A 27810-nucleotide genomic window follows, 5' to 3' on the forward strand; every position below is an offset into this window, starting at 1 on the left:
CCAAGTTTGTATACATGTTTTCTAGTGTCCCAAGTTTGTGATTCATTAAAGTGCATTTTTTTGTTCATCTCAATTCTTTATTATTTTTTTTTTTTTGAAGGGTTTTGTGATTCATTGTGAGAACATTTATCTACAATTTTGTAGAGTTTATTTTATATATATGTTTAGAGATGAAAATAAAATTTTAACCATTTTCTAGTTTATTTTACCTTGTCATAGATGTCAATACTAATATAACAATTTTTTTATTATACTCAACCTCGTTATTTTAATTTGGTTCAAGATTTTAATTAGAAGAAAAAATAAAGGGTGAAGAGCTGAAAAATGAATGTGAGAGATTTTTAAGTTTTAGAGAGAAAAGATAACAAAATTAATTTTAAATTTAAATTTATTTGATTCAAGTGTATTTATCATGTTTAGGTTGACATACAAAATTTATAGAATAAACCAATAAGGTTTCTTGATTATTTACCAATTTAATTAATATGATAAATTCATAACTTAATTATCTAAACGTAGAAGTGATTGTTATTAATTAATACGTTAAATCCATAACTGAGTTATTTAAAGTAGAAGTGATTGTCATCTTGTATTTAAAGACTTAACAGAATTCTAATGATAAATATTAAAGTAAAGTTTTTTATAAAAGTGCACATACTACAATAGACTAAATAGGATAAGGAATTGACAAAAAAGAATAAGGCATGAAGTTTAAAGATTTGTAACTTTTTTTAATTAAATATTCCCGGAGGACTTAAGTACTACCTTTCCATCATGTCAATGAAATCATCAAATAAACATGTGTGCCCATTTATGAGTTCCAGCTTCTCTACTTATGGGATCCACATGATAGTTCTGATCCACCCCAAAATAAATAAGACGAAGGAAAGTGGCTAAACTCGATTGTAGTGGGAAATTTTTTTGCTACCTCTTTCTTTCCATGAGTGACATGTGACTCCAATGGTAAACTTTTATCTATGTAATTTTTTACCAGGCTGATGGCCCTACCTCAGTTTTAATTCAACGATTTTTTTAATTAACAATTTATTTTATCATCTTCAATTTATATTTTAAAAGAAAATCTGTCAAATCTAATCTATCTAAAAGAATAATTATATAAATCTCAATCTTAAATTAGATTTTAATAAATGTATCGAACTTGTAATTATATCAATTGAACTCAAACTTTATCAAATTGTGAATTATTAGGTGATTTTTTTTAAAAGTACTTATAATGGAGTTTATATTTGGTTATAAAAATTTATGAGTTTAATTTGTTGAAAAAAAATTATAAGTGTTACATAATATTGTTCGGATAAAATTTAAAAGAGGACGTAAAGGAATACATGAATTCAGAATTTAAATTGATGCAGTTTAGGGGGTTTATGCTACAAATTATATGACTATCAAAAGTTTAGGGGGTTTCTAACTTTCTAGTAGTAGGATTGAAAATTTTCCGGCTTGTGGACATATTCTTAAGCCATGCACAAGACCAAGCCGCCTTATGCTTTTCCTTCTCATAATAAAGTAGATGGGATCCCCATCCCCCCTTGAGTTGGTTATTATTTCAGAACAAAAGGGAATTGTGATCGTTGGGAATCGGATATGTTGGTATTGCTGCTGCTTCATTTACTGCGTTGCAAGAGAACAGATGAATACATTTACTAATTACTACCTTCCCAACTACCACACCTTCAATTCACCCTTCCTATTAAAACCACTCTCCTTCACATCCAGTTCGACACTATATCAACCAATTCCTTCCTTATTTTAGCTTTCTCAAACAAAGTAGAAGGGTGATGGGTAATGTTAAGGTTAACAGTGTAGCGGTTGTTATGGGGATGGTGTTGTTGTTTGGTGTAAGTCTTGGGCAATTTGAAGGAGGTGGAAACGGTCCGTTCACACGTGGCGATGGCAGTGGCAGGAGAAGGCCGGAGAATGAGATGGTACCCGCCATGTTCGTATTTGGAGACTCTCTCATTGATAATGGAAATAACAACAATCTTCCTTCCTTCGCCAAGGCCAACTATTTCCCCTACGGCATTGATTTCAATGGTGGCCCAACTGGCCGCTTCTCCAATGGCTACACCATGGTCGATGAAATAGGTATGCGATTTTTCAAGCTATAAGCATGCATGTAGAAATGGATATATTATAAATTTACATTGCATTGCATATACATGTAGCGGAGCTGCTAGGACTCCCTTTAGTCCCAGCCTTCTCTCAAGTTTCTGGACCCCAATCTCTGCATGGAGTCAACTACGCATCCGCTGCTGCAGGCATTCTTGACGTTACGGGAAGAAACTTTGTAAGTATCCACTCCTATATTGTAATTATTTGAGAATTCACTATATTGAACATTACACAACTTTGAGATTTCATCAGGTGAGTCGCATACCTTTCAATCAACAAATCAGAAACTTTGAGAACACGCTGGATCAGATTAGTAACAATCTAGGTGCAGTTAATGTGGGACAATCCATCGGACGGTGCATATTCTTTGTGGGAATGGGGAGCAACGACTACCTCAACAACTATCTTATGCCCAATTACCCCACTCGAAATCAATATAATGCTCAGCAGTACGCGGATCTGTTGGTCAGCCAGTACATGCAGCAGCTCACTGTCAGTATCAGTAACTCCAATTTCAATCCTATTAATTAATTTGGCATACGTAATTAATGAATAGCTATTACTATTATTATTGTTATTATGGGCAGAGACTGTACAATCTGGGTGGGAGAAGATTTGTGATAGCAGGGTTGGGGCTGATGGGGTGCATTCCAAGCATCCTGGCACAGAGCCCATCAGGAAGCTGCTCAGAAGAAGTGAACCAACTTGTTCGACCTTTCAATGTGAATGTGAAGAGTATGATAAACCAGCTGAATAACAACCTTCCAGGAGCAAGATTTAGTTACATTGACATAGAACGCATGTTCCAGGACTTGCTTGTCAACTCTAGATTTTATGGGTTAAGTGTATTGAACAGAGGATGCTGTGGAATTGGGAGGAACAGAGGCCAAATCACATGCCTCCCATTCCAAACGCCCTGTACCAATCGAGATCAATATATCTTTTGGGATGCATTCCATCCCACTGAAGCAGTTAACATCCTCATGGCTAGGAAGGCTTTTAATGGCGACCAATCCGTTATTTCCCCTTTCAATATCCAGCAGCTAGCCACTCTTTGAACCAATTGCTCTACAATTTTCGTCTTCAACAAAGAATTTGCATCGTTACAAGTTTTGTAATGTCTTTCCTTCTTATGTAATGCAATGCAATGCAAGAATTTACTCAATACTTTCATACACAGTGATCTAATTATCATGGCTTTCTTTAAAAATAAATCTAATAATATTTAATCACCACTAAGTCTAATCAACTTAAGTTGACGGATTAGAGTAAATTTAGTAATATCAATAGTTTAACCGTTCTCACATAAGTGAAAATCAAATCAATATTAATTGGAATGCCGCATGTTCTAATACAAAAAACTTGGGGTTGGTTTTGCATGTAAATATAATGAAAATGGTTTTGTATAAGAAGAAAACGACGGTGATGTGTAAGATGGAAAACTAGGGGCAAAAAGGTGTGTCCGGGCGTGTCCTATGGCTTGGAATGCTGAAGTGCCTAATCCTGCCCTCTTGTTTCGTGAGATATCCCTTACACAGAAAAGCCATGGAGAAATTGTCCTCAACCACTCTGTCCACATCATGAACGAACACATCAGTCTCACCCTCCTGTCTATTCCTAGCCATAAGGCCAGCCGTGTAAATGGCGCTCATTCTTCCAGGTGCCTCATTGAAGTAACCTGTTGGAGCATCCACCATTATCAAGTCCCATTCCATCTCATAAATCTCGCTTGGAAACCCTTTAAGTGCAAGCTCACACTTGCAAAATCTGGGGTCTCCCACAATCTTGCATTCTTCTCCCATTCCTATCTTCATCAGCTCATCCGCCTGATGGACCTTGGTGTCGTACTGCACATGATACGCCTCCAAGTTGGGCAGCCGCTCCTGAATTTGGTCGATCCATGCTTTATCTTCTTCAAGGAAAACCGTGCGGCCGCCGTGGTTGAGAGCCGTCCACATGAGGCTGTCATGGCCCAATCCGAACACCAAGAAGTTGCAGGGCGACTTAGTTTCCAGGATTCTGGCGGACACAGAGATCTCCTTGAGGGTTTGTTGAGGGGTTATGTTGGTGGTTGCGTAATGAATGAGAGCATTGGCCACAGAAGGAGGGGTTTTTGTGCAAATTGGAAGAGATGGGCATTCTGGTTCATCGGTCAAAACATGGGTTTGGGTGACAGGGGGTGGATTATTCTGGGAAGATTGAAAACCTGACCTGATTACTAAGAGAAGGAAGGAAAGAAAGAGGAAGAGAAGGAGAATGAGCTTAAGGTTAATGGAGAGTGGGGGTCTGGTGGACCTCATGCTCATTGTTTCCAAGTTTCAAATAATGATCAAAGGGTAGCAGAGAGACATTTATGAGCGTGAGAACATAAAAGAGTGGAAGGATTCACAGAAGTAGAGTTGAAGCAAAGAAGAGTTGTACTGATTTGATGTTGACAAGGTGGTTAGGAGGCTGTTGGTTTGGTTTGGTTGAAATTTTTACGTGCAGTTGGTGGACCTGCTGTGGTAGACAGTTTCTTTACTCAATCTTTGTTTCTGTGAATCAATAAAGGGGAAGCTTACGAGTCACTATCTTCCTTCCCAAAAGAAAAAAAAAAAAAAAAAATTGAAACTCAAATCATTTTATTTGTATTATGCTAATTGAAAATTAGTAATTAGGAAGACGGGGGAATAGAAGACCGATGGTTGTTAATTTGGTTAATTTTGATGTAATATAAATGGAAGACGGAAACGTGGTGTGGTTGGAGATTTGGTGGGAAGAATAATGCGTTTTCTGTTGTCACTTAATAATAAACCAAAATCAATTATCCAAAAAGCATATTGTTTTCCTTTGCATCTGCCACTCGCTCTATTCCTGATCAGCCTGTTACTTTAACTCATGCTTTGATTTACTCTTCTTTTTATTTTTTTCAAATGGACCAAATGATCTATTGAATTCAAGTACGTCCGTAGATATGTATTATAGAATGAGTTTTTTAAGAATAATAAAAAGAACAAATAAGCCACTACACAATTCTGATATAATAGTAAATTTTTTTTTTGTTAACTTTACAATTTTTTGCAATTCTCCCAATCACCACTCACATAAATAGGATGCAAGGCTAACTAAATGTTTAATATCAACTTTAATTACTTTTGAGGTTTTATCCTCGAGTGGATTTTCTTACCTATCTATATTTTTTAAATATTTTTTGATATTTAATAGAACAATGATTTTTAAATATTGTCCAATATAATTAAACTAACATAAATTTGTAATATGACATTATGAATATGATGGTTAATTTTTCCTTCTCATAAAACTCGAATCTAAAATTAAAATAATATTTGAAATTCTATGTAAATTTTTAATGTTTACTTTGACTTCCAAACTAAAAAGTCATGGTTTATTTACTTATTTATTAACTTCACATACAGGTGGATGATTTTGTTAAGAAATAAAATTTCTTTTCACTGCTGGACAATAATACTTAAAAAAAATGAATTTTCAGTTCATAAATTATTCAAAACATCCATATATTTCCAACAACTGATAATTTTTTTTCAAAAAATTTTCAATCCTACTACTAGAAAGTCATAAACCCCCTAAATTTTAGTCATAAACCCCCTAAATTTTGATAGTAATTTATGTAATATTTTAGTTCATTTGGTTATTAAAATATTTGGTAACAATCGAAAGGAAAATAAAAAGGCAGTTCTGCCGTGAGAAAGAAAGAGTAGGCGGCTAGGGCTGAAGTGGCATTCCCTATATAATGAGCGTCCAATATTTCAAACAGAATTGAGCGCCACAAGCATCTTTGTCAGTTTAGAGACAGAATGAAATTCGCTGTGAAGGCATGGAGCAACGGCAAGGCGCGCACTGGATTTCTGCAGCTCGGCAACTGCCCTGCCGCCATTGACACTCCGGCGTTACTTCTCTCTACTCGCAAAGGACTTCCTCATTTCATCTCTCCTGATCTTCTTCCCTCTCTCCCTTCCCCTGATTCTCACCTCCTCCAATTCAGTCCTCTTCACTTGTAAGTATTCTACACTATCCATATTCCTTCAGCTCCACTCGCCTTCACTGTGTTTTGAAATTGGAGCGCGTTGCATGGATTTCCTTTTCATTTATTCGTTCTCGTATTTCTTAAGATTGTTTGTATGCGAAGACGACTCCATGACTTGAAACTGCTCCATAATTATGAGAATACGACGGGCTAAAGAATGAGATAAGAAGTTCGTATTTAGTAATAATCGTGTGGTGCCTTTTAAAATTTTCTAGAGGAATACGTCATGGTGGTTGGCACTGATAGTACTATGTATAGGAAAGGACGCTTTCGCACGGTAGAGTGGCGGTGGATGCAGGGTGTGTGATCATGGAAGTTGAAATGATAACTATGTCCTCGTGATTCTTAAATAACTAAACGACTAATTTACGTGGTGGCTACTTGCGCTCTAGACTCTTTCGAGATAGTTCATCTAGGGATTTCTTTAACAATCCTTTGTATTCGTAAAACAGCGTCCGGTAAATATGGAATCCATTACTTTTATCTGTCTTTGGTCCTTGATTCTGAACGTTGTTTCTCGATGTTCTTTGAACACGTGTGCTCCTGTTACAACTGCCTTGTATCGGTTAAGATTTTCACGATTCATTCCTTCTTGTATAAAAACATCAGTTGTACTTCACCGTGTAGTCAAGAAATAAGTTATGTTCATTTCATCTTAATGTTTCAATTATAACATGAAGATTGCTTTTCTTAATAGATATTGTTTTGTTGATAGTCACATTAAATATTTGTTCTTCTCTAGAGAAGTCACATTTACTATTTAATCATTTAAATATTAGCTTGGAAGGTCCATCATCGAAAACAATATCGAATATTGGAGGGCTCCAGCATTTACTTGGTTTGCATGAATATGGATTTGCTGCAGTAGCGAGAGATTCTGTTCAGTCCCTTCCAGAATGTGATGCTACAAATAAATTTGGAGCATCTTTTGAGACAACTTGTGGTCGTCGTTTGGTAATGGAATCTCATCACTCTTTTTCATATCAACTTTTGTTATCCCTTTCTTTATTATGTAGTTTGAAAGGAAAAAAAAAAAGTCTAAGTTCCTTTTGAAATTGTAGATTAGACCTGTTGAGTACATTGAAATGATTTCATCCATGAAACCAGACATTTGGGCATCCTTGGCTGATGAAGTGCCCTCATGGGTTTCAGATAAAAGGAATAAAACATCAGTGGATCGAACAGTTAAATGGCTGGATGAATGCATCGCATTGAACTCAGTAAGAATGCTTGAATATTCCTTTCATAGTATTAATTGTATCAGCATTTTCTCTAGTTTTGAGCTCTGCTAGATTTAGATTTCTAATGTTGAGAAATGTCAGTGGGCATCACTTATAAGCGTTTGGATAAGCAGAACATAATTGCTCTTTTGTAGTTTGCTGTGTGTTTTAAACATAACACGTGTCTATGCTCACAGAGAGAACATAAGTTGGGAAAAACAGCTGATTAGAAATTATGCTTAGGAGATCATCTGCATGTGCAGTCCTTTGTGGAAATTTATAGCATAATAATGACTTGATAGAGGAAACATCATAGAGAACAGGAGGAGCATAGAATGTTGACCAAAATTTTTAAAGCAAGCTGTTTAAAGGAGGGAAACAAGAAATCTGGCCCCTTTTAAATTGATTGATAGAAATGACATAATTTTATCCGATGAGGATATGGTGAGAGGTTGTACATTTTTACAAAAACCTGGGAATGTTAGGTGACCAGAGATTTTCCAAAATCTGCAGTGATTGGTTGGACGGGCTTTTATTTTCATTTTTTTAGGAGTAGATTCTCAAAAGTGAAAGGGTTAGGACTTTGGGTGTCTAAAGTCTCCTGGTCTAGATGATATAGCCTATGGGTGAAATTTTGTGAAAAGATGGAGCATCTTGAAAAACATGATTTGATTGTGGTTTCCCATAGTGTTTTAGAGGTGGTTGTTAACAAATGCACAGATGAAACCTACACTTTCTATATCCCCAGACTTCTAATTCAAGTAGACTTATTTATTTGTGATTTTAGTAACTTTTGTCCACCTAGATTTCTGAAAGAGTTATGACTGTTGTGTTTAAAAATCATTGATGCAGAGGCAGTATGAGAACACTGTCATGAATCATGATCAAGTGATAGTATTTGGCTTTTGTGTCTTGGTTTGATTCATTTTACATTTTTCTTTTCCTAATCATGTCATGATTGATTTGGAATAAGTAACTTATTATTATAATGAAGACAGGTGGGGCTGTTTTTGGAGCTATTGTCGGGGGCAATGATCTTGAAGAACGCCAAAGATGTGCTGTGGAGGTTGTGAAGCGTAATGTATCAGGTTCTTTAACATGTTCTTTTCACATTAAGGTGAAATAATGGTAACAAGTTCAAGAATTCATGTTTGGAAAACTAGTTTTGAGTAATATCAATTTCGAGCTCAAGCAGAATTTCTCTAGACTGCCAATGTTCTTAATAATCTGTTTGTATCATGTCTCTTAAGGTACATATTCAAAATTATTAGCATACCCCATAAAATTTTGAAACAAAATATCTAGATTTACGTTCCTGATGTTTTCTTTTCATAACACCCTTAGCCCTATCTAGTATGTAAGGCATGATAGTTTTTTGTTTTCTTCAGTTAAATTTATCATTTCTATCTTAGTTTTAAGCTTCTTGTTCTAATATTTCAGTTCAAACAAACAATTTTTGTTAGGTTACTGGATTGGAGGTTTTGGGTTTGGAGAAAGCATGGATGAGCGTCCTTCCCTTCTTGATGCTGTTACGGTAAGGATTTAGCATCTAGTATTGTTAGGTTTGTTCTTTTTGGAGTATCACCATTCTTTTCTTGCACCAACTAAGAAATAAGAACGTGCATGTTTTTCGTGTGTAGTAGTTTGAGTTGAACTTTGAAGCTTAGTAGTAGCAAGTTAGATTTGTAGACTCTCTCTGTTAAAAATTTGTTGGAGCTTGGTCTGGTTTTTTTGAGGTTTTTTTCTTCTATTCTCTGTACATTCACAGTCCTTGGTAATCTATTCCAACAAAAAACAAAAAGGCAACTGCGCCTATTCCTTTACTTCCATATATCCCTTTGCTTCTCTCTTTTTCTTTCCGTCATTTCCCTTCAGTTTCCATATCATTTGTTAACAATGTTGGAGCTTGGTCTTGCTTGAGGTTGTTTTTTGCCTTTGTTTTCTATGTTCTAAATAGCTCTGTACAAAGCTGTGTTGCCTCGTTTCTACTTTTTTGATGCATTTTTTTTCTTTCTGGGCAAATTGCAAATTATAATAAACCAATTGGACTTTTTTGTTTTGAAAAAGAGTATTTCTAGTAATTCTTTCATTGCTTGCACAGGATGTTTTACCAGAGGAAATGCCGCGTATGATCTGTGGGCTTGGACTTCCAGGTATAGTCTTTCAATCTTTTGGGGTTGAAGTTGTTTGACGAATAACGACATGTTTGGTAACGATTCTGAAATTGTTAAATCATTTTTATCATTTTTCATATACACTTCAAAAATACTTTTTAATTATTTAAAATTTCATTTAAAAGGATAAAATTAAATATTGAATTGATTTTGAGTGATTAAATGTGTTTTTTAGAGAGTTTGCAATTTAGGTAAGTTCTCTCTCCTCTCTGGTTGCTGGTGTTTCCTCCCAGTTTCCCCCAACGAGTTTGACAACACAAAATGGAGGTAGTTACAAAGTATGAAATCAAAAGCATGTAATCAGAAGCAGCGGGTTATCAAGAACCTTGAAGTTGCTCAAACTAAATTTTGAGCAGCTCTGGATAGTTACTAAACATTTTGCATTCAACGACCGGAGAGAAATACGAAGTGTTGGAACCTTATTTCAAGCTAAGATTGTTATAAACCCCCTGTTTGCATTAGTCTTGACCAAGGCTCGATCAAGGACTACATTAGTGGAGATGGGATATGACAGTCGATAGGTTCTTGAACAATGGGACAAGCTCAAGCACAACCGGCCAATAGTCATGAAAGGATTTGGAGGATGGTTGAAAATAAAAAATCCTCATTTGGACTATTGGTGCAGAAGAGCTTCGAGGTTATTAGAGACCATTTTGGGAGACACGAGCTCATAGCCTTAGAGAAAGTCAATCTTACAAATTGTAGTGAAGCAAGAATCAAAGTCAAGAAGAATGTTTGTGGTTTTATGCCCTCAACGATATATATCAAAGATTTTAAGAGAGGAAACATTTTCTTAAACTTTAGTGATATTGAACAATTGAATCCGCCAAGTAAAATAAGCAAGCCACTAGTGATTAAAGGCTTTGAAAACTCCACTGATCTTTTGCGAATTAGGACAACTTTACAAGATGAAGCGGTAGATTTTTCTAGTTTCCCCTGGTTCTGAATGTCCCAAAATCCACCTTCGCAGTGTTACCATTAGCAAGAAATCCATATGAAGATCTACAACTTCCTCATGAACACCCATTGGTGCCAGAGAGGAGGAAAGAGACGTTCAGGCAGGCCGAAATAGTATTAAATCCGCAGAAGAATGAAGAGTCACAGTTAATGAACTTTGCTAAACCTGTAAAAGACAACTTTTTGTTAAGTCTGTGGGCCCACGATTCATGATTTCTTTTCTATAAATCATCAGGTAGCTGAAGGGGGTCGGACAGAGGAAAAGGAAACAGAATGGCGCCTTCCCTCACTGCCTCGAGTGGTTCTGAAAATGCTGCTGCTAGACCACCCTTTTCACCACAAATTTTAAACGGCCTCTCTCTCAAAGAACTCCATTTAGCCGGTGTCGCCCAATCTTCAACAAAGGTTGTTACCCCAATCAAGCTCAGACTATGTAAAGGAAAGAGTAAAGGCAGCTCTCTGAAAATCCCCCCTAAAGAGTCATTAGAAAACAAACATCTTTTGATAATGTCTGGACTGCATTGCTAAAGTGTGAATCTCTTGGTGCTTGCTCCCTCAAAGCTCCAAAAGAGGCCCCACAGCAGAAATCAATGAGCAAGCTCTCTTTGTTTTAGGATAACCCGGATGTTCTGGAGGTCTGCAGCTCCAAAAAGCAAACTGTTACACTTCAAAACAGGCCAGTTACAGTTCCACCAACTCTTAAACTTTTTAATTTCTTGAGTTTCACAGATCCTAACACTAAAATCACTTTATTACGAGGATGTCCATGCCAATCGGTTGACTCAGTTAAGAAAGTCAAACACAGAAATAGTCTCTCCCTATAGTGTTAGCAATGAAGAATCAAAGGGTTTGAAGTACACTAACAAGAATGCTGAAATAGAAGCAGTGGATTTGATTACTTATTTAAAAGGGGAGGCCCTGTTAAATTATTAGAAGTCCCACTGCTGGTTTGAGTAAGGCCTTTCAGGATCCCTTTCCCATGAAGATAATTTCTTGGAATACAAGGGGACTGAAAGATCCCACCAAGTGCTTAGCCCTCAAGAAATTCATAAAGAATCATCATCCAGATGTGGTTATGATTCAAGATCGAAAATGGAAAACTTTGATGCAGTATTTTGTTAAGTCAATATGGAATTCCAAAGACAGCGAATGGGAGTTTGTGGAATCTTTAGGTGCATCAGGAGGTATCCTCACAATGTGGGACAAGAGCAAAATTACTGTGGTTGAGAATATCAAAGGGAGGTTTTCTCTCTCAATTAAAGGCGATACGGTGTGCAAGAAACGATGTTGGAATACCAATGTATATGGTTCGTGTGGTTACTGGTTACAGAGAAAAAAACTCTTTGGCCAGAGCTCTCATCCATTTTAGAATGTGGTGTTGAGGCTTGGTGTTTGGGAGGAGACTTCAACGTTACTCGCATGGCAGATGAGAGACCTCCCATTGGTAGAAACACAAGAGGAATGAGGCTTTTTAATAACTTCATTGATTCAGCTAACATCATGGAACTTCCTCTTCAAAATGGCAGATTCACATGGTCTAGAGAGGGAGGATTAGCCTCAAGGTCCTTGCTGGATAGATTTTTTATTTATAACAAATGGGAAGAAGTGTTTGAGAACAGAGTGTCCGGTAAAGCATGAATATTCTCTAATCATTTTCCTTTACTATTGGAGTCGGGCGATTCTATGGGGGCCTTATCCATTCAGGTTTTGCAGTAGCTGGCTGCTGGTCAAAGAATATAATCTAGTCATTGAAGGAGCTCTGAACAGTCCTCTTGGCAATGGTTGGGCAGGATTCATATTACATGAACAACTGCACAAAGTTAAAATAACAGTAAAGGAGTAGCACACCTTTTTTCAGGTCTCCTTTAAGCAGAAAGAAGACAGGTTGTTGAAGGAATTCAAAGCCTGTGACGTGATTGCAGAATGGTTTGGTTTAAATGATGAAAATTGGCCCGTAAATCTGCCATTCAAGCAGATTTATTAAGTGCTTACAGAGTTGAATAGAGAAATTGCATCCAGAAAAGTAAACTAAACTGATTGGCAGTAGGGGATCAGAACACGGGCTTCTTTCACATATATCTTAATGTAAAAAAAGGAGATATTTAATCACAAAATTGGTGGATGAGCAAGGGATGGCAACAAAGTCATTTCGAGATATTGAGAGGCTTTTATTGGGATTTTTTTTATGGCTTCTATAAAAGGATTCCAGGGGACAGATGCATCCCTTATATTACAGACTGGCCTTGTGTCACTCCCAATCAGAATTTGCTACTTGTCACTAGATTTTTGGAGGAGGAAATATTTAAGGCAGTCAAGGCACTTGGTGGAAATAAAGCTCCCAGATCGGATGGTTTCATCAAGGAGTTCCTCGTGAAGCACGGGCTGAAATCAAAAGGAAGCTTTAAAAATTTGTTTGATGATTTTCACATAAATGTAAAGCTCAATGCTTGCATTCAAGAAAACTTCATTTGTTCAATACAAGGGAAAGAGGATGTGGTTCACGCAAAGGATTTTAGACCCATTTGCCTAACCACCCTCACATACAAGGCGATAGCTAAATTGTTAGTGGATCGTGTAAAACTGGTTTTGGATTCAATCATAAGCCCATTTCAAAGCGCATTTACTGAAGGAAGGAAGATATTAGACCTGGTTCTAATAGCTAACGAGGCAATTGAAGTCTATCGTGCTAAAAAGAAGAGATGGATTTTAAAATTAGATCTTGAAAAAGCCTTTGATGGAGTGGATTGAGGCTTCCTTGAAAAGATATTGCATTGTAAGAAGTTCAACTCTAAATGGTCATCCTGGATGTTGGGTTGCCTAAAAAATCCTCGATTCTCCATCTTCATCTACGGAAAACCAAGAGGAAGGATAGTGGCTTCTATGAGGCATTTGACAAGAAGATCCTCTTTCTCCCCTTTTATTTCTGCTTGTCAGTAAAGTTTTAGGAGGCACCATTAACAAGGTGCACGATAAAAGGTCAATTTGAAGGCTTCATGGTTGGAAAAGATAGGGTTCACATTCCATTATCCAATACTCTGATGATACTATCCTATTATGTAAAAATGATGAGGCCATGCTCATCAAGTTAAAGGAAGCTATTAATTTGTTTGAACGGTGTTTTGGCCAGGGGACAAATCGGAACTCCAAATGTGGGGATGAAGAATTACTCCAAATGGTAGGAAAATTAGGATGCAAAGTGGAAAAGCTTCCTGTTTTGTCTTTAGGTCTTCCTTTGGGAGGCTATCCAACGCAGAAAGACTTTTGACGTTCAGTGATTGACAGGGTACACAAAAAATTGGATGCATGGAAAAGGTTCAATATCTCAAGAGGTGGAAGACAGACCTTATGTAATTCAGTCTTGGCTAGCCTTCCAACGTATTACTTGTCTATATTTGCCATTCCAGAAAATGTAGCTTCTACTCTAGAAAAGCTAATGAGAAATTTCTTTTTTGGAGGGACACTCTAGTAGAAAAATAAACCATCTGGTGCCTTGGAGAAAAGTCAGACCTTCTCAGCTTGATGTGAGGCTGGGATTGGGTGGTATCAAAACTCAAAATATGACTGCTAAATGGTGGCGATACACGAAGGAGGATATCGCGCTGTAGAGACAAGTGATAGAAGTTGGCAGTGAAGCTTTTGATAGATTGATTGGCACACTTTGAGCAATTTCGAGAATAGTCTAAGAAGTCCTTTGGGTCAACATCTTAAGAACATGGAGAAAGGTGGAAGTATTGGCCTCTTCTAAGCTTGCAATGGAAGAAGATTGGCATTTTGGGCAAACTCATGGGTAGGTAATGTCTCTCTAAACATTCAATATCTGAAACTATTCAGAATAGCCTTGCTTCCTAACGGTTCAGTTGCATCCCATTGGGACATAGCCACAAACTCTTGGTCTATAGTGTTTCATAGACTACTGAAAGATGATGAAATTCCGAACTTCCAATCTTTGCTACTCCTCTCTTTTAAGAGAGTGACATAATTGGAAGATAGATGAGCACGGTCATTAAACTCATCGGGCAGATTCTCAATCAAATCCCTTTCGACCCACCCTTCTTCCCCATTGGACAAAGATATCTTTAAAGTTCTTTGGAAGACTAATAATCCAAGGAGAGTCAACATATTAATTTGGATTATGGCATTTGGTCTCCTTCACTGCTCCTACTTGATCATGCAAAGAAAAATCCCTAACGAGTTCTTGTTGTGTTCGGTGTGTCCTCTATGCTTAAAGAACAGTGAGGATTTACTACGTTTATTTATTTTAAGCCCCTACTCCTTCAATTGCTTGAGAAGTATTTTCTTTATTTTTAATCTGGTTTGGACTTTCAACGGATCTTTAAGTTCCAATGTTTTTCAGTTGTTGAGAGCCCCTTTGTTGCCAAAGAAGCCGAGACTAATTTGGATAAACATGGCAAAAGCTTTATTGGCAGAAATATGGTTTGAGCGCAATCAGCGGATATTTAGCGACAGGGAAAGGGGCTGGGTGGGCACTTTAGACACGACAAATGGATTATTCTATTCGGGACGTATGCCTAAACTAGACAGCTTTCATCCACCAAAGACTCAAGACTACAGGATTATACATGTTTGGGGGCCTTTGGGAGTTCTATCTCCCCTCCCTGTTTTGTTTCTTTGTTTTCCTCTAGTTGTTAGTCTTCTAGTATATTTGATACCTATATGTTCTCTTGCTGTTTCTATGGGATATAATGATGGCGCTAAGGGGATGTCAACTTAGTTGAGATGTTCGGGTGCATCTCTTGATCCTCTACTTTTAGGCTTCTCTATTATTCTCATTGTATAATTTTCTTCTACTTTGAGTTTTATATTAATAAAGAAGTTTTTTTCTGTTTAAAAAAAGTGCATCTTAGAGTAGTATTGAACATGACAAAAGTGATTTTAATAATTTCAAAAATCAAAATCACTCTCAAACATGTACTACATCATGGTTTGACTTTTTGGTTGGACTCTTGTATCTAATCTACGAAGGATGAAAATATATAACTTTAATATTTTAATGACACTAAAGTGATGTTGGTTTATGGTTTTATTAGCCTCAATATTTGGTAGCTGACTTAATAAATATTTGTATTGGTGTGTCCTCATCCTATGATGAATTCGAAGGTTTCTACTTTACGTCTGGTTCTCATTTTCATTAAACTTTCATTTATTTATATATACGTTTACTTTGATGTTGCAGAGGAGGTCTTGCAGGGCATTGCTGCGGGAGTTGATCTCTTTGACTCTGCGTATGTTGATCATTTTAAATTTAGTTAGTTTGTCTTTCTATGATTGTTTCTCTATAAATAGTTCCATTATTGTGTTGTAGGTACATATATCATTTAACCCTTGGAGGCTTTGCTCTCACCTTCCCACTTGATGGAATTGTGGAGAAACAGCCAGACGCGCACCTGATAGACAATGCAAGTGACATGACAAAGATTAACTTAAGAGCAATAGTTTTTCGGTAAGTTTTCAATACTTAAGATCTCTATTATTGCTTCAGTATTGATTTGCCAGCATTTAGCCTTTTTCTAATTTGCATTATCTATGTCTTTGCCAAAAAAAATTATTGCTTTTGCCAGGAAAGATACATCACCAATTCTTGAGGGGTGTAATTGCTATACTTGCCTGAATCATACGAAGGCTTATATAAATCACTTGCTAAATGTCCATGAAATGCTGGCTCAGATACTGCTGGAGATGTATGGACGTTTCACTTGATGATATATACTTAGTCGTCCCTAAATTTTATTCTCACAATAATTATTAATTTATTCTCACCTCATTGCAGACACAATACTTATCATTATTTAGGATTCTTTCAATCAATCCGAGAAGCAATCAAGGTAGGCAAATTTCAGCAATTTCATCAGAAATTTGTGGAGGAGAGGCGCAATCATCTGACCTTGCCTACATCAGCACTCAGCTCTTGACGAGCTCATCTAACAAGTAATTTTTATATTGAAAAGAATGTTATGCCTCATTAAATTACGTTATGAGTTGATTCATAATATATTAACAGCAATGTGTACCTTCACTTATTAAAGAGTACTTCAATAATTAGTGGTGTAGACTAGGGAGGTATTAATCAACGATTATTATGTATAAACTATTCAAACAAAGATAGCACATAAATCATCTAACATAAGATCAACAAGAAAATTCAATGGAAATTCCCATACTAAAGACTACATTGATTGATCATCTAGATTACAAGCAAGACATTTAATATGTATGGAATATATGAGATATAAACCAAATCTATCGAGTAGCTGCAGAATATGTCTGGAATATATAAGATAAAATCTGCCTGTAGTCGCCAGTCTTAATACCAGTATTGGGATCAATAAGGTAAGGTACCTGATATTTAGATAAGGGAGGTAATGAGTCCATGAAGACTATGTATAAACCATTGTGCTTCCATGAAACTTAGTTCAAGTTTAGTGTGGGATGATGACTTGTTCTTCACATAGTTTAGGTGGCGTTCAATTGTTTGAAACTTAGTTCTGGTTGGTAGCTTTAGAATTATAAAATATTTTCAAAATTTTAGTGTCTCATAGTTTCAAATAGGACTTAATATTATTGCTATATTCTATAAATATTTTGATTCATTTCGTTAGTTAGAATTAAAGATTTTTTTTTTTTTCAGTGTAGTGATCTGCTCTTGAACCTGCAAATGAGTTGAATCTTGGATTTAAACCTATAAAAAATAGTCAATCAATTTGATTCCCCTGGTAAATTTTATATACCTCCAATTGATTTTTTCATGCATCGTTACACATAATGAGGGGAGAAATTTGAAAGAGAAGAGAAAAGGGAAAACTGAAAAGCAGAAAGGAAAGTAGAAAAAGATTGTCCACTGTTTTTATTTGTTAGTAGTTAACTAACAGTCAAATTAACTTAGAAACCATTTACAGTCATAAACACTCATTTCACCTTGAAAAATCTTGTTTTGTTACCCACATTCTATGTTTTCAAAAATCAAGTCAAATGTTTTTCTTCAAAAAATAATGTTTAAAAGTTTGTTTTTATTTTGAAATTTGATGAAGAATTCGACTTTTCTGCTTAAAAAGATCCAAACTATTGCAGAAAGTAACTTAACTTTCAAAATAAAAAATCTAAATAAAATGGTTACTAGATGGGACTTAAGTTCATTTATTTTAATTCCTCAAAGTGTCTTGTCTTACATTTTTCTTCAATAAAAGGAGTTATGTTCACCAAATATCAAAAACAAAAACGAACTTTGAAAAACCACAACTTTTTGTTTTTGATTTCTCGAAATAGTCTCTTCAACCATTAAACCTATTACTTTGATATCTACTCTTGCCTATGCTTTCGAGAGGCAAGCCAAAATTTGAAAAACAAAAAAACAGTTTCTAAAAGTTTGTCTTTTTTAAAAAAAATTTTGGCTAAGAATGCAATTCTATTGCTACAAGATTTGAAAATTTATGTAAGATATGACATATAATTAGGGTATCTCGATATGTAATCCTCTCTAGACTCAAGAAAATTGATAAGTTAGACGAGCTTTCGAAAAACAATTGATAAGAATTGAAAAAGTTATTTTTTTAGCAAAATTTCAGTGGCTGATCTCACCTAAGATGAATCGAGAAAAATAAGTTAAACAAGGTTTCAAAAAACATGCTAGTTTTGTAAGACGAAAACTTGACAGATGTAGGATAAACCGACGAGGATTGTTAGTCACATACACTAATCCTATACTTTTCCATATATATTTAGAGAAAGTATCGATTCAACTCTAAATAATGAGGTAAATAGAATGACCATGAGAGCACGCAGGAATTCATGCAAACAAAAATATCATAATTATCATAGCAAAAAGTAATGTGGGTTATGTAGTAAGTAACGAACCTCTTCTGATCCAGAAACGTCAAGAAGTAATTTTGTCCTTGGAGATCCTTTTCCCACGTTATGCAGGATGTAAGGAAGCTCCAACTCACATAATGCTTCGCGCACAATTCGAGCATACTGCAAAGTTTAGCGCAATACTTACTTTTCCTCAATACATCAGAACTTACGTATTACAAAACACTATGATACTGCAGTTTATACTCTTAATATATGTCAGCATTCGTTAATCCATTGGCATTCTTCAACCAAATGGTAAACGGACTATAAAAAGGTTGGAAAGGTAATATTAATATATATAGATAATCATTCCAATCCTGCAATCTGAGAATGGAAAGTACGTGCTACTTACTTTTATACCGGCATATTTGGGGGTATTTATACAGTACTAACCCAACTCAACTACTATATGGTTGCAAACTTCCAACCCAATACGACCCTAATTCTATACCAAAGTAAGCTGACAGAAGAAAAATAAAACAAAGTAATTTACCTGACGGATTATATACGCAGCCTAATCTTTAACATTACAATAATGAATCGTAGCTATGGTAGATTTCGGAGGTTATAAATGAAAAGGAGAGATAAACACGCCACAGGCATATATAACACATAGGATATCTCATTGGCATACCGGATTGTTTTCGTATGAGAAAAGTTTGAGCTTTTCTGGCGGAGGGTCTGTTGAGGCCTTTCCCCACAATGTCATTCCTCTGCCAGCCCTAAGAATTGTTGGCATCCACCCCGAAAACAATGTACTACATAAAATAAAAATTTTAATTATGAACGAAAAAGAGCCAATATGGGCTTTCCATATGAAAAGGTATGCACACTGCACACATCTGTGATATCGGGAAACCCTTTCTTTCTGATGCATGAAGATTGTGAAAACCAACATGCTTACAGATAATAAAATGATTTCCCATGTTAGTAAGGGGGTTCACATTAGTCCCCATAATTAAGAACATAATTGATTACCCATATTGCATCTAAAAAATTGTTCACGCACATCTTGCCTAAACCTTTTTAAGACAAATTTAATAAGTAGAAATTAATAAGTCAAACAACTTTCATACTTGTTCTCTGAAAAGACTATAATACGCTCAATAACAAAAAAAAGGTTAAGACGTCCAGTTACCTTTCTAAAAGCCCTGTTGAGGGGCTTCTACCATTTCCATACTGATAAAAGAGGTATCTCACGATATCACCTATAAGCATAAAATAGAAACCGTGCATGTTATAGAATAATCAAATAGCACAGAAGCTGGCCAAGGAAAGTGAAAGATAAGAACGCAAGAATATTTTGAAAGCTGAAGCATTTTAACAACATTATCCCTCATGTTTAATGGCGTCCGATCGGTATATTGCTGCTCTACAAAGTCATGGTCCAGTTTGTTTCACTTTTCTTATTCATTGAGCTTAAGTCTCCGTTTTCTACCCTTTTTTAAATTATTTTGAGATTTATTAGGATGATGTTGGGAACAGCTACCATTGCAAGACAATCATTCAATGGTCTATGCTAACGAACAAATGTAATAGTATTGTAAAAGAATAGTTTTAAAATTTGAACAATCAGAATTTGCAGTTGGCTTGGATTAAACCTATATTATCATGCGGATCCATCAACGCGTAATTTCAATCGAATTTGTAGTCTTTTAAGAACAATGCTCCTTCAATGACCTTCGGATTTTCCATCACTTCAAAGTCCCCAAAATTGAGAAAAATATGGCCCTGAATTTCATTTCTTAACTCGACCGTTGCCGGCAAGAAACCACACAGGTTTTGACTAACCTTGATAGCCTCTGAACAGCTAATCATATTCAAAGTATATAAATAAATACTTTCAAGTTCACCAAAATATGCTCCAATAATCCAATGGTAAGAATTTTATAGAAATCCAGCCTTCATAACCTTTAACTACTTCGGGTCGATTGTGCTTGAAGCTATTCTATAATTCAAAGTATCTAAAGAGACAAGAGATAACATTTTACGAGTTTGAGTTCACCATACACATAAACTAGGTGTTTAATTATTTACACTGCAGCATAAATCTACCAGGATACTCCAAGATGGCAAATGTTCTTCTTTATAGTAATTAGTTTTGTTTTCCCCTTGTGGATGCTCCACCCTCGTCCTCACTCTTTTCATTTGTGCCCACGATTGCTTGTTTCTTATCTAAAAGGTGTAGAAAGGAAAGGAGAATGACAAGAAGAATTTTAGAACCACGAGATATTGTATCATTTAAAACCTCGTCTTGGAGCATCCAATCTAAACTTCTATTTGCTATTATTCTTTTATTTGCTGAGAAATCGATCTCCAATTTTTTGGAAAATGCCTTAACTTCCCCTTTATTCCTGTCCAAGTTTAATGGAAGATTTTAATTTTTCAAAAATTGCTAAATTCATCTAGTGAAGTAGATTACGATCTTTTCTTCAAACTCTAGAGCATCCCACCGTTCCATTCACAAATCGCACATACTCCATGGAACATAAGAAGTTGATACATGTATCTGATAACACTAGATACTTGCAAGAAGACTGATCAATGGATGAAAATGGATATGATGACAACTTTCTATACCATAGCGATGAGATTAACGGCAACACCCATTGTTAAAAATTAGGACTCGGAATTCAGAATGCACGAGTTGATATACACTATATTATACATGAAAAACAAGAACGACCACAACCAAAAATGTGAATTAAAGCATTAGAATAGTCGAAAAATAGATACTGTAACAATAAAAAATTTAATCACTTACCACTTTCATACAGTGAAGTACTGGTATTTGGGTCAATAAGAAAAGGAAACCTGCATTTACAAGTTTTAATTAAGAATAAATGTCTAAAAAAATTAAAGCATATCATTACTTCTTATGCCATTTGATTGGCTTAAAACCCTCCACTACTGAAGGGGCTCACAGAAAGCTGCTTCAAGAAGAGTTGATAACAAAAAGTATATTTTGTTGGTTAAGATCGGTTGAAGTGGAAGAATAGGAAGATTTTTTCTTATTCAAATGTGTACAATTGCAAAAGCACTCGCAAAGACCAAAACAAAAACAAAGAAAGGCTACAAGCGATTGCATTGCTGATTGCATTTATAAATTCTTCTGCCATTCTAATGGGATGTTCTAAATTACCTGCCTATCAAAATGATGCACATTAGTAGCTGCCTCGTGTTCTTCTGAACATTTGGATGAAGCAAATCACTGAACTTGGTTTTCTCTTTGATCATATGAATAATCTTGAATCAAGCATCCAAAAGCATTTCTTGGCCCACATTAAGGTTTATTTCCAATTAAAATTGTGTGACCATCTACGATCCTATCATCCTATGATTCATTACTACTGCCCCCTTCTCTCTAAGGATCAGTCATTTTCTTCCCCTCTGGCTGATGCTACTGACAAGGTCAACACAACAGAGAGATCTTTGGAGGATTCTAAGAGACAAAAGCGGCTGAAGACCAATGATCCGACCTTTCAGTTTTTTCTACTGAAGAATCAAATCAAAATTTATCTTGAGGAATTTGGAGGTTTGATAGCTCTAATGCAATTTCAAATCCAAGTTCTCCTTTTACAACCAGAAAAAACTTCTTCTAGAGTACCTCATCTAAAAAAGTCTTAATCTACAATATCGCAGGTTTGGCAATTTTTTAAAATAATAATTATAAATAAATAAACTAGTATTTATTAAGAGGAACAAGTCTATTATTAATAATTAAATAAAGAGAGACGAAAACTCAAAATACAAGAGGGTTATACAAAGAGCAAAAGAGAGAGAAAGGCAGATCAGCAGCAAAATGATTCGCATAAAAAAATCTTATAATTCAGGAATATGATTCTCTGTAAAAGAAGCTAACAAAATTAATTACAGAAAAAATCACGTCATATTTACTCCAAACTACTTTACTAGCCAATCTCAATTTTATGTAGATAAAGTTAAATATATTTTATAATCTCAATCTAAAAAGATTTTTTCTTATCCAAGATTCCCATAAGATGGACATCAGTATTACCACATTTATTTTGCGGTGACACAAGATGCCCAGAAATCTAAAAAGTTTTGGATGACCCTCCTGTAACATGGGTTTTCGAGATTCCCATATATATCACTTTTCTTGGTTATTTCATAATTGTTTTTTAGTTTTATTTTCTTTTTAGATATATATTCAAATTTGAATTTAACTAATATTTATTTCTATAAAAAGCCAAATTAATATAGATTAATTTGTTGAGGAAAATAACACATTAAAATAATATAAACTAAATTAATTTAAAAAGACATTCAAATTATTAAAATAAAATTATGCAATATAAATGCAAAAAATATTAAATTAATGTATAGATAAATGAATAATTGTCACTTGTAAGGCCACTCTTGAAAAATTATAAAAAATTCAAGGCATTTTCAAAAATTAGAGGTGAGCATGATAGATCAAAAAATCGAGTCCGACCAAAACCAACCAAACTGAAGGTAGTCGGTAAAAAATAAGAAGGGGTATGATCAGTGTGGGTTTGGATCCGATAACATTGCAAAAAATTTCAAAGGCTTAAATTAACCAAACGACCGACCCTTTCAACGGCCAGTTTGCATTCTTTCATGGTCAGAGTCGATTTGAATATTTACTAAATTGACAATAGTCGGTTCGATGGTGGTTTGGTCAGAAAACTAACTCTAACCGACCGATGAACACCCCTACCAAAAGCAAATCCAAGGATAACTAAATATATATATTCCTACAAAACAAATATGGTTATCTAAGGCTGTCATGCATCAATAACTTTAAGTATTTGGAGAAGAGAAAAGGGTGAAGGAGAGAGAGAGTTGTCTCGGTTTATGTTGTATCTCTTTGAAGATTCTAGTTATATAGATTCTAAAACAAAAACAAAAAAAAAACAAACAGCCTAAGTGTCATAACCAACAACATATGAACTAGTCAAATAGGGCAATTATTTCACCATGCAATGCTCAGAATTAAAGAACTAACAGCTTTGCTTAACCACCAATCAGATGGCTACTGTAATTTTCAAAGGGATTAAGGCTTACAAGTTATCCTTTGACCATTTAACTAATTCAAGGTAGTTTCTTTGATACTGGTCATTAGTAGGTCAGAAAAGAAATAGACAAATGATTAAGTTTTAAATTAATCATTTTAATATACCTTTTACCAGAACACATTAACTAATTATGGCACCTTAAAATGAAGTTGAATAAACTGAAATATGGACTAAATAGAAAGAATCACGTACTGCTCTTTGCCACCATATTTCTTAACTATGTCCCGGTGTCTAATGGAACCCTTAGGACAAGGATAAACCTGCATAATACGCTTGGTAAGTTTTGAGCAGCTAATACATTGAGCTAATAGTTTGCTGCAAGGCATTAACTGTAGACTTAATATTCGAAGCAATTGAAGTCCATTAAGTCTAAATGTTTCTTTAACTTGACCAAATTATGAGTAAAATAACAAATATCAATTTAGAAAGATGTGGTGTCAACTGTCATCTATAACAATTGACATGTCAGTTAGCACCTCACTCCCACCAATTTAGTTTTGAGTTCAGATTTCTATTGACGAGAGACTTAGGATTTCAAATTGTAATTCAGTGAGAAGGAATAGACCTCAGGACCCCACAAAGAATCAGAGGAACAAGCTTGAACCATCAATAAATAAGTCCATAGAAATTACAGCTAATGATTCCAAGTCTAACAAGGAAGTACAGGCAAACATATCTTCACTAGCACTGAATCATGCTGCTTTCACATTGAAAGAGAAAAAAGAGGAGAGAGAAAAGGAGGAAAGCCTGCTACAAGACAGTTAAGATGGAATTATTTCCATCAACTTTCTCTAGTGGGGTTTTCCCCGTGGCTTAGTTTTTTTTCTATATCTTTTTTTTTCAATTTTCCCAATGAAAGCAGTTGTTTCTATCCAAAAAAAAAATGACAGTTAAGATGGAGTATCTTGAAAAAAAATTTGTTCCTGCTAATGGAGAAAACCAACTAAAATGCAACTTTAAAAAAAACTTCATGAATATTTATTCAGTCTAATAAAATGATAGAACATTTTAAAGCTGATAGCAGAAAAGATAACTAGACTGAATTATATCAGATAGTCATGCAGCAAATACAACATCCATGACATGAATTAAGGAACTTCTTGTAGAAGTAAAAGCAATCAAAACAAGGGTTGTAACAAGTGATGATAGAGACTTGATACAGAAATACTTGAATCATTAAGCCACAGGAAGCAACCAAAACCAACTTTTATGCATCTTTTCTATCCACTTAAGTGAAAAAAAGTGTGATATCAAATCATATTCAAAGAAAACGATCTAAAAATCAAAGCAAAACTAAATCAATGTGCACGAAATAAATCTTTTTTGAGGTATCAGGATAATTTTAAAACAGTCAAATGGACTAGAGATGGCTATAAAGATAACAGCTCAAATTTATATTAAATTTAGACAAGGGATGTCCATGCAACAAAAATTAGGTCAGCCAAATTCATTTCATACCTCCACTGAAAGATCCAGTTCAGTCAAGGCTTCTCGAACCCTCCTGCAAAAAGGGCATGCCTCTGCTCACAAGTAATATTTTAAATGAGAAAACTTGGTAAATACTGCTAATAAATAGCTAAGATTGACGTCTCCAGAAAAAAACTTGGAGTAGCTTTTAACACAACTGCTGCTGTTAGTTTCTAGAATTCCACGATAGAATATTTCAAAACTGCATTCCTTATTATAATTTACAACCAATTCAATAAGCCACTTTGAGTTTGGATATCTTCCTTGTAAATTCCATAAAAACATCCCTCCTTCATGAGTAACATATATTTTATTTCAGTATAACCTCTGCTTTCTATCAACTTTGCATTCGATAAAAATTTAAACCCCAAAATATAAGAAGAAAATGCTATTTTGGCTTCCAAGATAAGATAACTACAAAGTTAGAAACAGACACTACCAAATTCATAGAGTTGCAAAGGCAACAGAGATTCCAAATCAATATTCCTATTGCTGTGAGAATTATCTGACAATGTTCTAGAGCCCCATGGAAGCCTTGCCAATGAAGATAAGGAAGATGTGGCTACCTGCTCTTTAGCAACAAGATGAGAGATGTCATAGAACGATAGTAGATTACTAGCAAGCTAGACGAAGTTGCCTGATTGAGCAATGAAGGTAAACACTTGTAGCAACAAATAAAAAGGTGGAGAAAATATGAGCATTTTCATGACCGGATAAATATTGTTCTACCCAGAATATGTTATTAGTTACTAGGTTAAAGTTTTGATGATGCTAGAACATAATGGTGCTTTTAGTTACTAGGTTCAAGCGTTTGGGAAAGCTTGAGATTCCAATTACAACATAATGAACATTTTGCTGCAGAACGCTACATCTTGTTATTCATATGTGGAAATATCAGTCTATCATCTCGATGCAGTTATGAAATAGACAGTTTGCAAAGAAGTTGTAGGTCTACTATTTAAACTGTCCGTTCTATTTTTTTGCATTGATATAATATATAATCTTAGCAACGTAACAAGAACCGTACCAGCCTAAAATATGTTCCGGAAATAAGTTACGTGTTGTAGAACTAACTATAAAAAACAGGATATCAACAATGACTGTAAAAATACCGACGAAACACAAAAGTAAAAAACGCATTGAGCGAAGCAAACAATCCAGAGAGCTAGTTCTGAATGAAATGAAGAAGGTTAAATTATTGCCTCCAAAGTAAAATTCCTCTCTCTCGAAGGATCTCCTCCCTACAATTTAAAAAAAATGAAAATGAAGATTATGAACGTTAAGAGGTAAAGTTCAAAGGAAATGAAAGAAGGATTTTAGACCTTGTTCTCTGGACTGTAACTATAAGCAATCGAATGAAGAGTACACAGTTATTAGACTGTTTCGGTGGATATCAATATCAAATAATCAAGACAACTTCATCAGATACGCTAACTGAAAACCATATAAACGTGCAAATTTATTATTATTATTATTATTATTATTATATACAATTTACTCACAGCGAAAAGCTTGAGCAAGGGGCAGAGATAAGATAGAAAACTTGTAGAAAGCGTGCTTCCATTACTCGGAACTTCATTACTTTCAGCCGAAATCCGAGTTCGAGATTCTTCAGTTTCAGCGCATGAGCGAACAGAGTCGGCGTGAAACCTGCGCCGGCATGAAGAGATTCTAAATTTCTTTGCAGAAATCGGGAAGAGATTCCGATTGAAAAGGACGGAAGTGATTGCTTGGTTGAAGCTCTGTTCAGAATGAAGGATCGAAGAGCAGTGCAGAGAGGAATAATATGGCGTAGCGAAATAGAACGATGTCATTCTAATGGGTTAGCCTTCAAACTCAAACCTCACCTGCTTCGCTTCAAACCTCTCTTTTTCTATTTTTTTTTTCCGCCAATTACTTTTGGAAGTTAAAAGGGCTTTTTGGAGAAAAGTGATTCATGGGACGGTTGTGTTGTAATAGTAAGCTGTCGTCAATGTCATTATAATAGTATGAATTTTTTTTTTTGTTAGGATAATATGTATTTAGTATGAAATTTATTTTTTTACTCTCTTTTCTATTTTGTGTTCTAAATTTAATATATAAATTTCGTATATTTAATTTACTCACTTGACATGTTTTAGTAAAATAACTTTCAGAAATTTCTTTAAATCTGACCTTTTCTACGTAATTATTATTAACAAATTATTAATTTTTCTTTTAAATTAATATTCTAACTTCAATACACAAATTTCATATATTTAATTTATCAAATCATTATAGTTTTTAAAATAATTTATCTTAATTTTTTTAAATTCAACGTGAAATTTTTAATTATTTAAAATACGACGAGAAATTTTTAATTTTTTTAAATAATCATTGAGGTTTAATAAATTACTGTTTTGGTGTTAAACATAAAATATTATCCATTTTTTCTTACCTACCTTTTTTTTTCTCGTCTTTTTAAAGAAGTTCCATGCAACAAAAATGATAAAAAAATATATATAATAAATTAATTAAATATGTAAAAGTAAGGAAGAAGGAAGAGAAAAAGTACATGATTTAGTAAAAGAAATTAGATTCAAAATTTAATTAAAATAAATCTCAAATCAAAAGGTAACCATTAAATTGAACTTTTTAAAGAAAACTTATATACATTTAAAGTTTAAGTACTTTTTTTAATATTTGTTATACATGTTTGTAGGTTATTCAACTATTGAAAAGTTATTAAATTTAATATTAAAGTTTGATTTTGTTTTGGTTTTTATAAATTTAATAAAATTCACTTTTTTTATAAATTTAATAAAATTCGTTTTTTTATAAATTTAATAAAATTTGTTTTTTTATAAATTCATTTAACTTAAATTTATAAAAAATGGTTTAGATATGGATAGGTTAGTTTTAAAATAAAA

The 27810-nt window shown here is 34.6% G+C and overlaps 4 protein-coding genes across 4 annotated transcripts; 2 read left to right on the forward strand and 2 right to left on the reverse strand.

Annotated features, from left to right (window-relative positions):
* Positions 1 to 1733: 1733 nt before the first annotated feature.
* Positions 1734 to 3308, forward strand: LOC101203225 (GDSL esterase/lipase At1g71691). Its single transcript, XM_004138623.3, has 4 exons — positions 1734 to 2106; positions 2187 to 2308; positions 2386 to 2625; positions 2721 to 3308. Exons 1-4 carry the CDS (start codon positions 1800 to 1802, stop codon positions 3189 to 3191), a joined length of 1140 nt encoding a protein of 379 aa, XP_004138671.2. The 5' UTR covers positions 1734 to 1799; the 3' UTR covers positions 3192 to 3308.
* Positions 3309 to 3439: 131 nt separating this feature from the next.
* On the reverse strand, positions 3440 to 4640 carry LOC101202991 (glucuronoxylan 4-O-methyltransferase 3). Its single transcript, XM_004138622.3, has one exon. It carries the CDS (start codon positions 4437 to 4439, stop codon positions 3576 to 3578), a length of 864 nt encoding a protein of 287 aa, XP_004138670.1. The 5' UTR covers positions 4440 to 4640; the 3' UTR covers positions 3440 to 3575.
* A 1165-nt stretch (positions 4641 to 5805) lies between these two features.
* Positions 5806 to 16699, forward strand: LOC101223024 (queuine tRNA-ribosyltransferase accessory subunit 2). The gene is made up of 10 exons (XM_004138620.3): positions 5806 to 6148; positions 6958 to 7132; positions 7240 to 7398; positions 8393 to 8486; positions 8862 to 8932; positions 9500 to 9551; positions 15724 to 15772; positions 15853 to 15990; positions 16109 to 16228; positions 16318 to 16699. Exons 1-10 carry the CDS (start codon positions 5949 to 5951, stop codon positions 16457 to 16459), a joined length of 1200 nt encoding a protein of 399 aa, XP_004138668.1. The 5' UTR covers positions 5806 to 5948; the 3' UTR covers positions 16460 to 16699.
* Positions 16611 to 26841, reverse strand: LOC101202752. Its single transcript, XM_004138621.3, has 10 exons — positions 26425 to 26841; positions 26125 to 26163; positions 25362 to 25488; positions 24914 to 24975; positions 23648 to 23715; positions 21160 to 21209; positions 19534 to 19603; positions 19030 to 19153; positions 18399 to 18515; positions 16611 to 16886 (listed from the first exon to the last, which is right to left on the reverse strand). Exons 1-10 carry the CDS (start codon positions 26734 to 26736, stop codon positions 16788 to 16790), a joined length of 1068 nt encoding a protein of 355 aa, XP_004138669.1. The 5' UTR covers positions 26737 to 26841; the 3' UTR covers positions 16611 to 16787.
* Positions 26842 to 27810: the final 969 nt, after the last annotated feature.

Source organism: Cucumis sativus, chromosome 2 (assembly GCF_000004075.3).
Source record: "Cucumis sativus cultivar 9930 chromosome 2, Cucumber_9930_V3, whole genome shotgun sequence".
In the NCBI taxonomy this organism is placed as follows: Eukaryota; Viridiplantae; Streptophyta; class Magnoliopsida; order Cucurbitales; family Cucurbitaceae; genus Cucumis; species Cucumis sativus.

Coding starts and splice junctions, on each gene's coding strand:
- LOC101203225 (XM_004138623.3), top strand. CDS start 1,800: ATGGGTAATGTTAAGGTTAACAGTGTAGCGGTTGTTATGGGGATGGTG. Junction 2,107..2,186: donor CACCATGGTCGATGAAATAG/GTATGCGATTTT, acceptor ATATACATGTAG/CGGAGCTGCTAGGACTCCCT. Junction 2,626..2,720: donor AGTACATGCAGCAGCTCACT/GTCAGTATCAGT, acceptor TATTATGGGCAG/AGACTGTACAATCTGGGTGG.
- LOC101202991 (XM_004138622.3), bottom strand. CDS start 4,439: ATGAGCATGAGGTCCACCAGACCCCCACTCTCCATTAACCTTAAGCTC.
- LOC101223024 (XM_004138620.3), top strand. CDS start 5,949: ATGAAATTCGCTGTGAAGGCATGGAGCAACGGCAAGGCGCGCACTGGA. Junction 6,149..6,957: donor CAATTCAGTCCTCTTCACTT/GTAAGTATTCTA, acceptor TTTAAATATTAG/CTTGGAAGGTCCATCATCGA. Junction 7,133..7,239: donor CAACTTGTGGTCGTCGTTTG/GTAATGGAATCT, acceptor TTGAAATTGTAG/ATTAGACCTGTTGAGTACAT.
- LOC101202752 (XM_004138621.3), bottom strand. CDS start 26,736: ATGACATCGTTCTATTTCGCTACGCCATATTATTCCTCTCTGCACTGC. Junction 19,154..19,533: donor TCAACAGGGCTTTTAGAAAG/GTAACTGGACGT, acceptor TATTTTATGTAG/TACATTGTTTTCGGGGTGGA. Junction 16,887..18,398: donor ACGTTTCTGGATCAGAAGAG/GTTCGTTACTTA, acceptor TCTAAATATCAG/GTACCTTACCTTATTGATCC.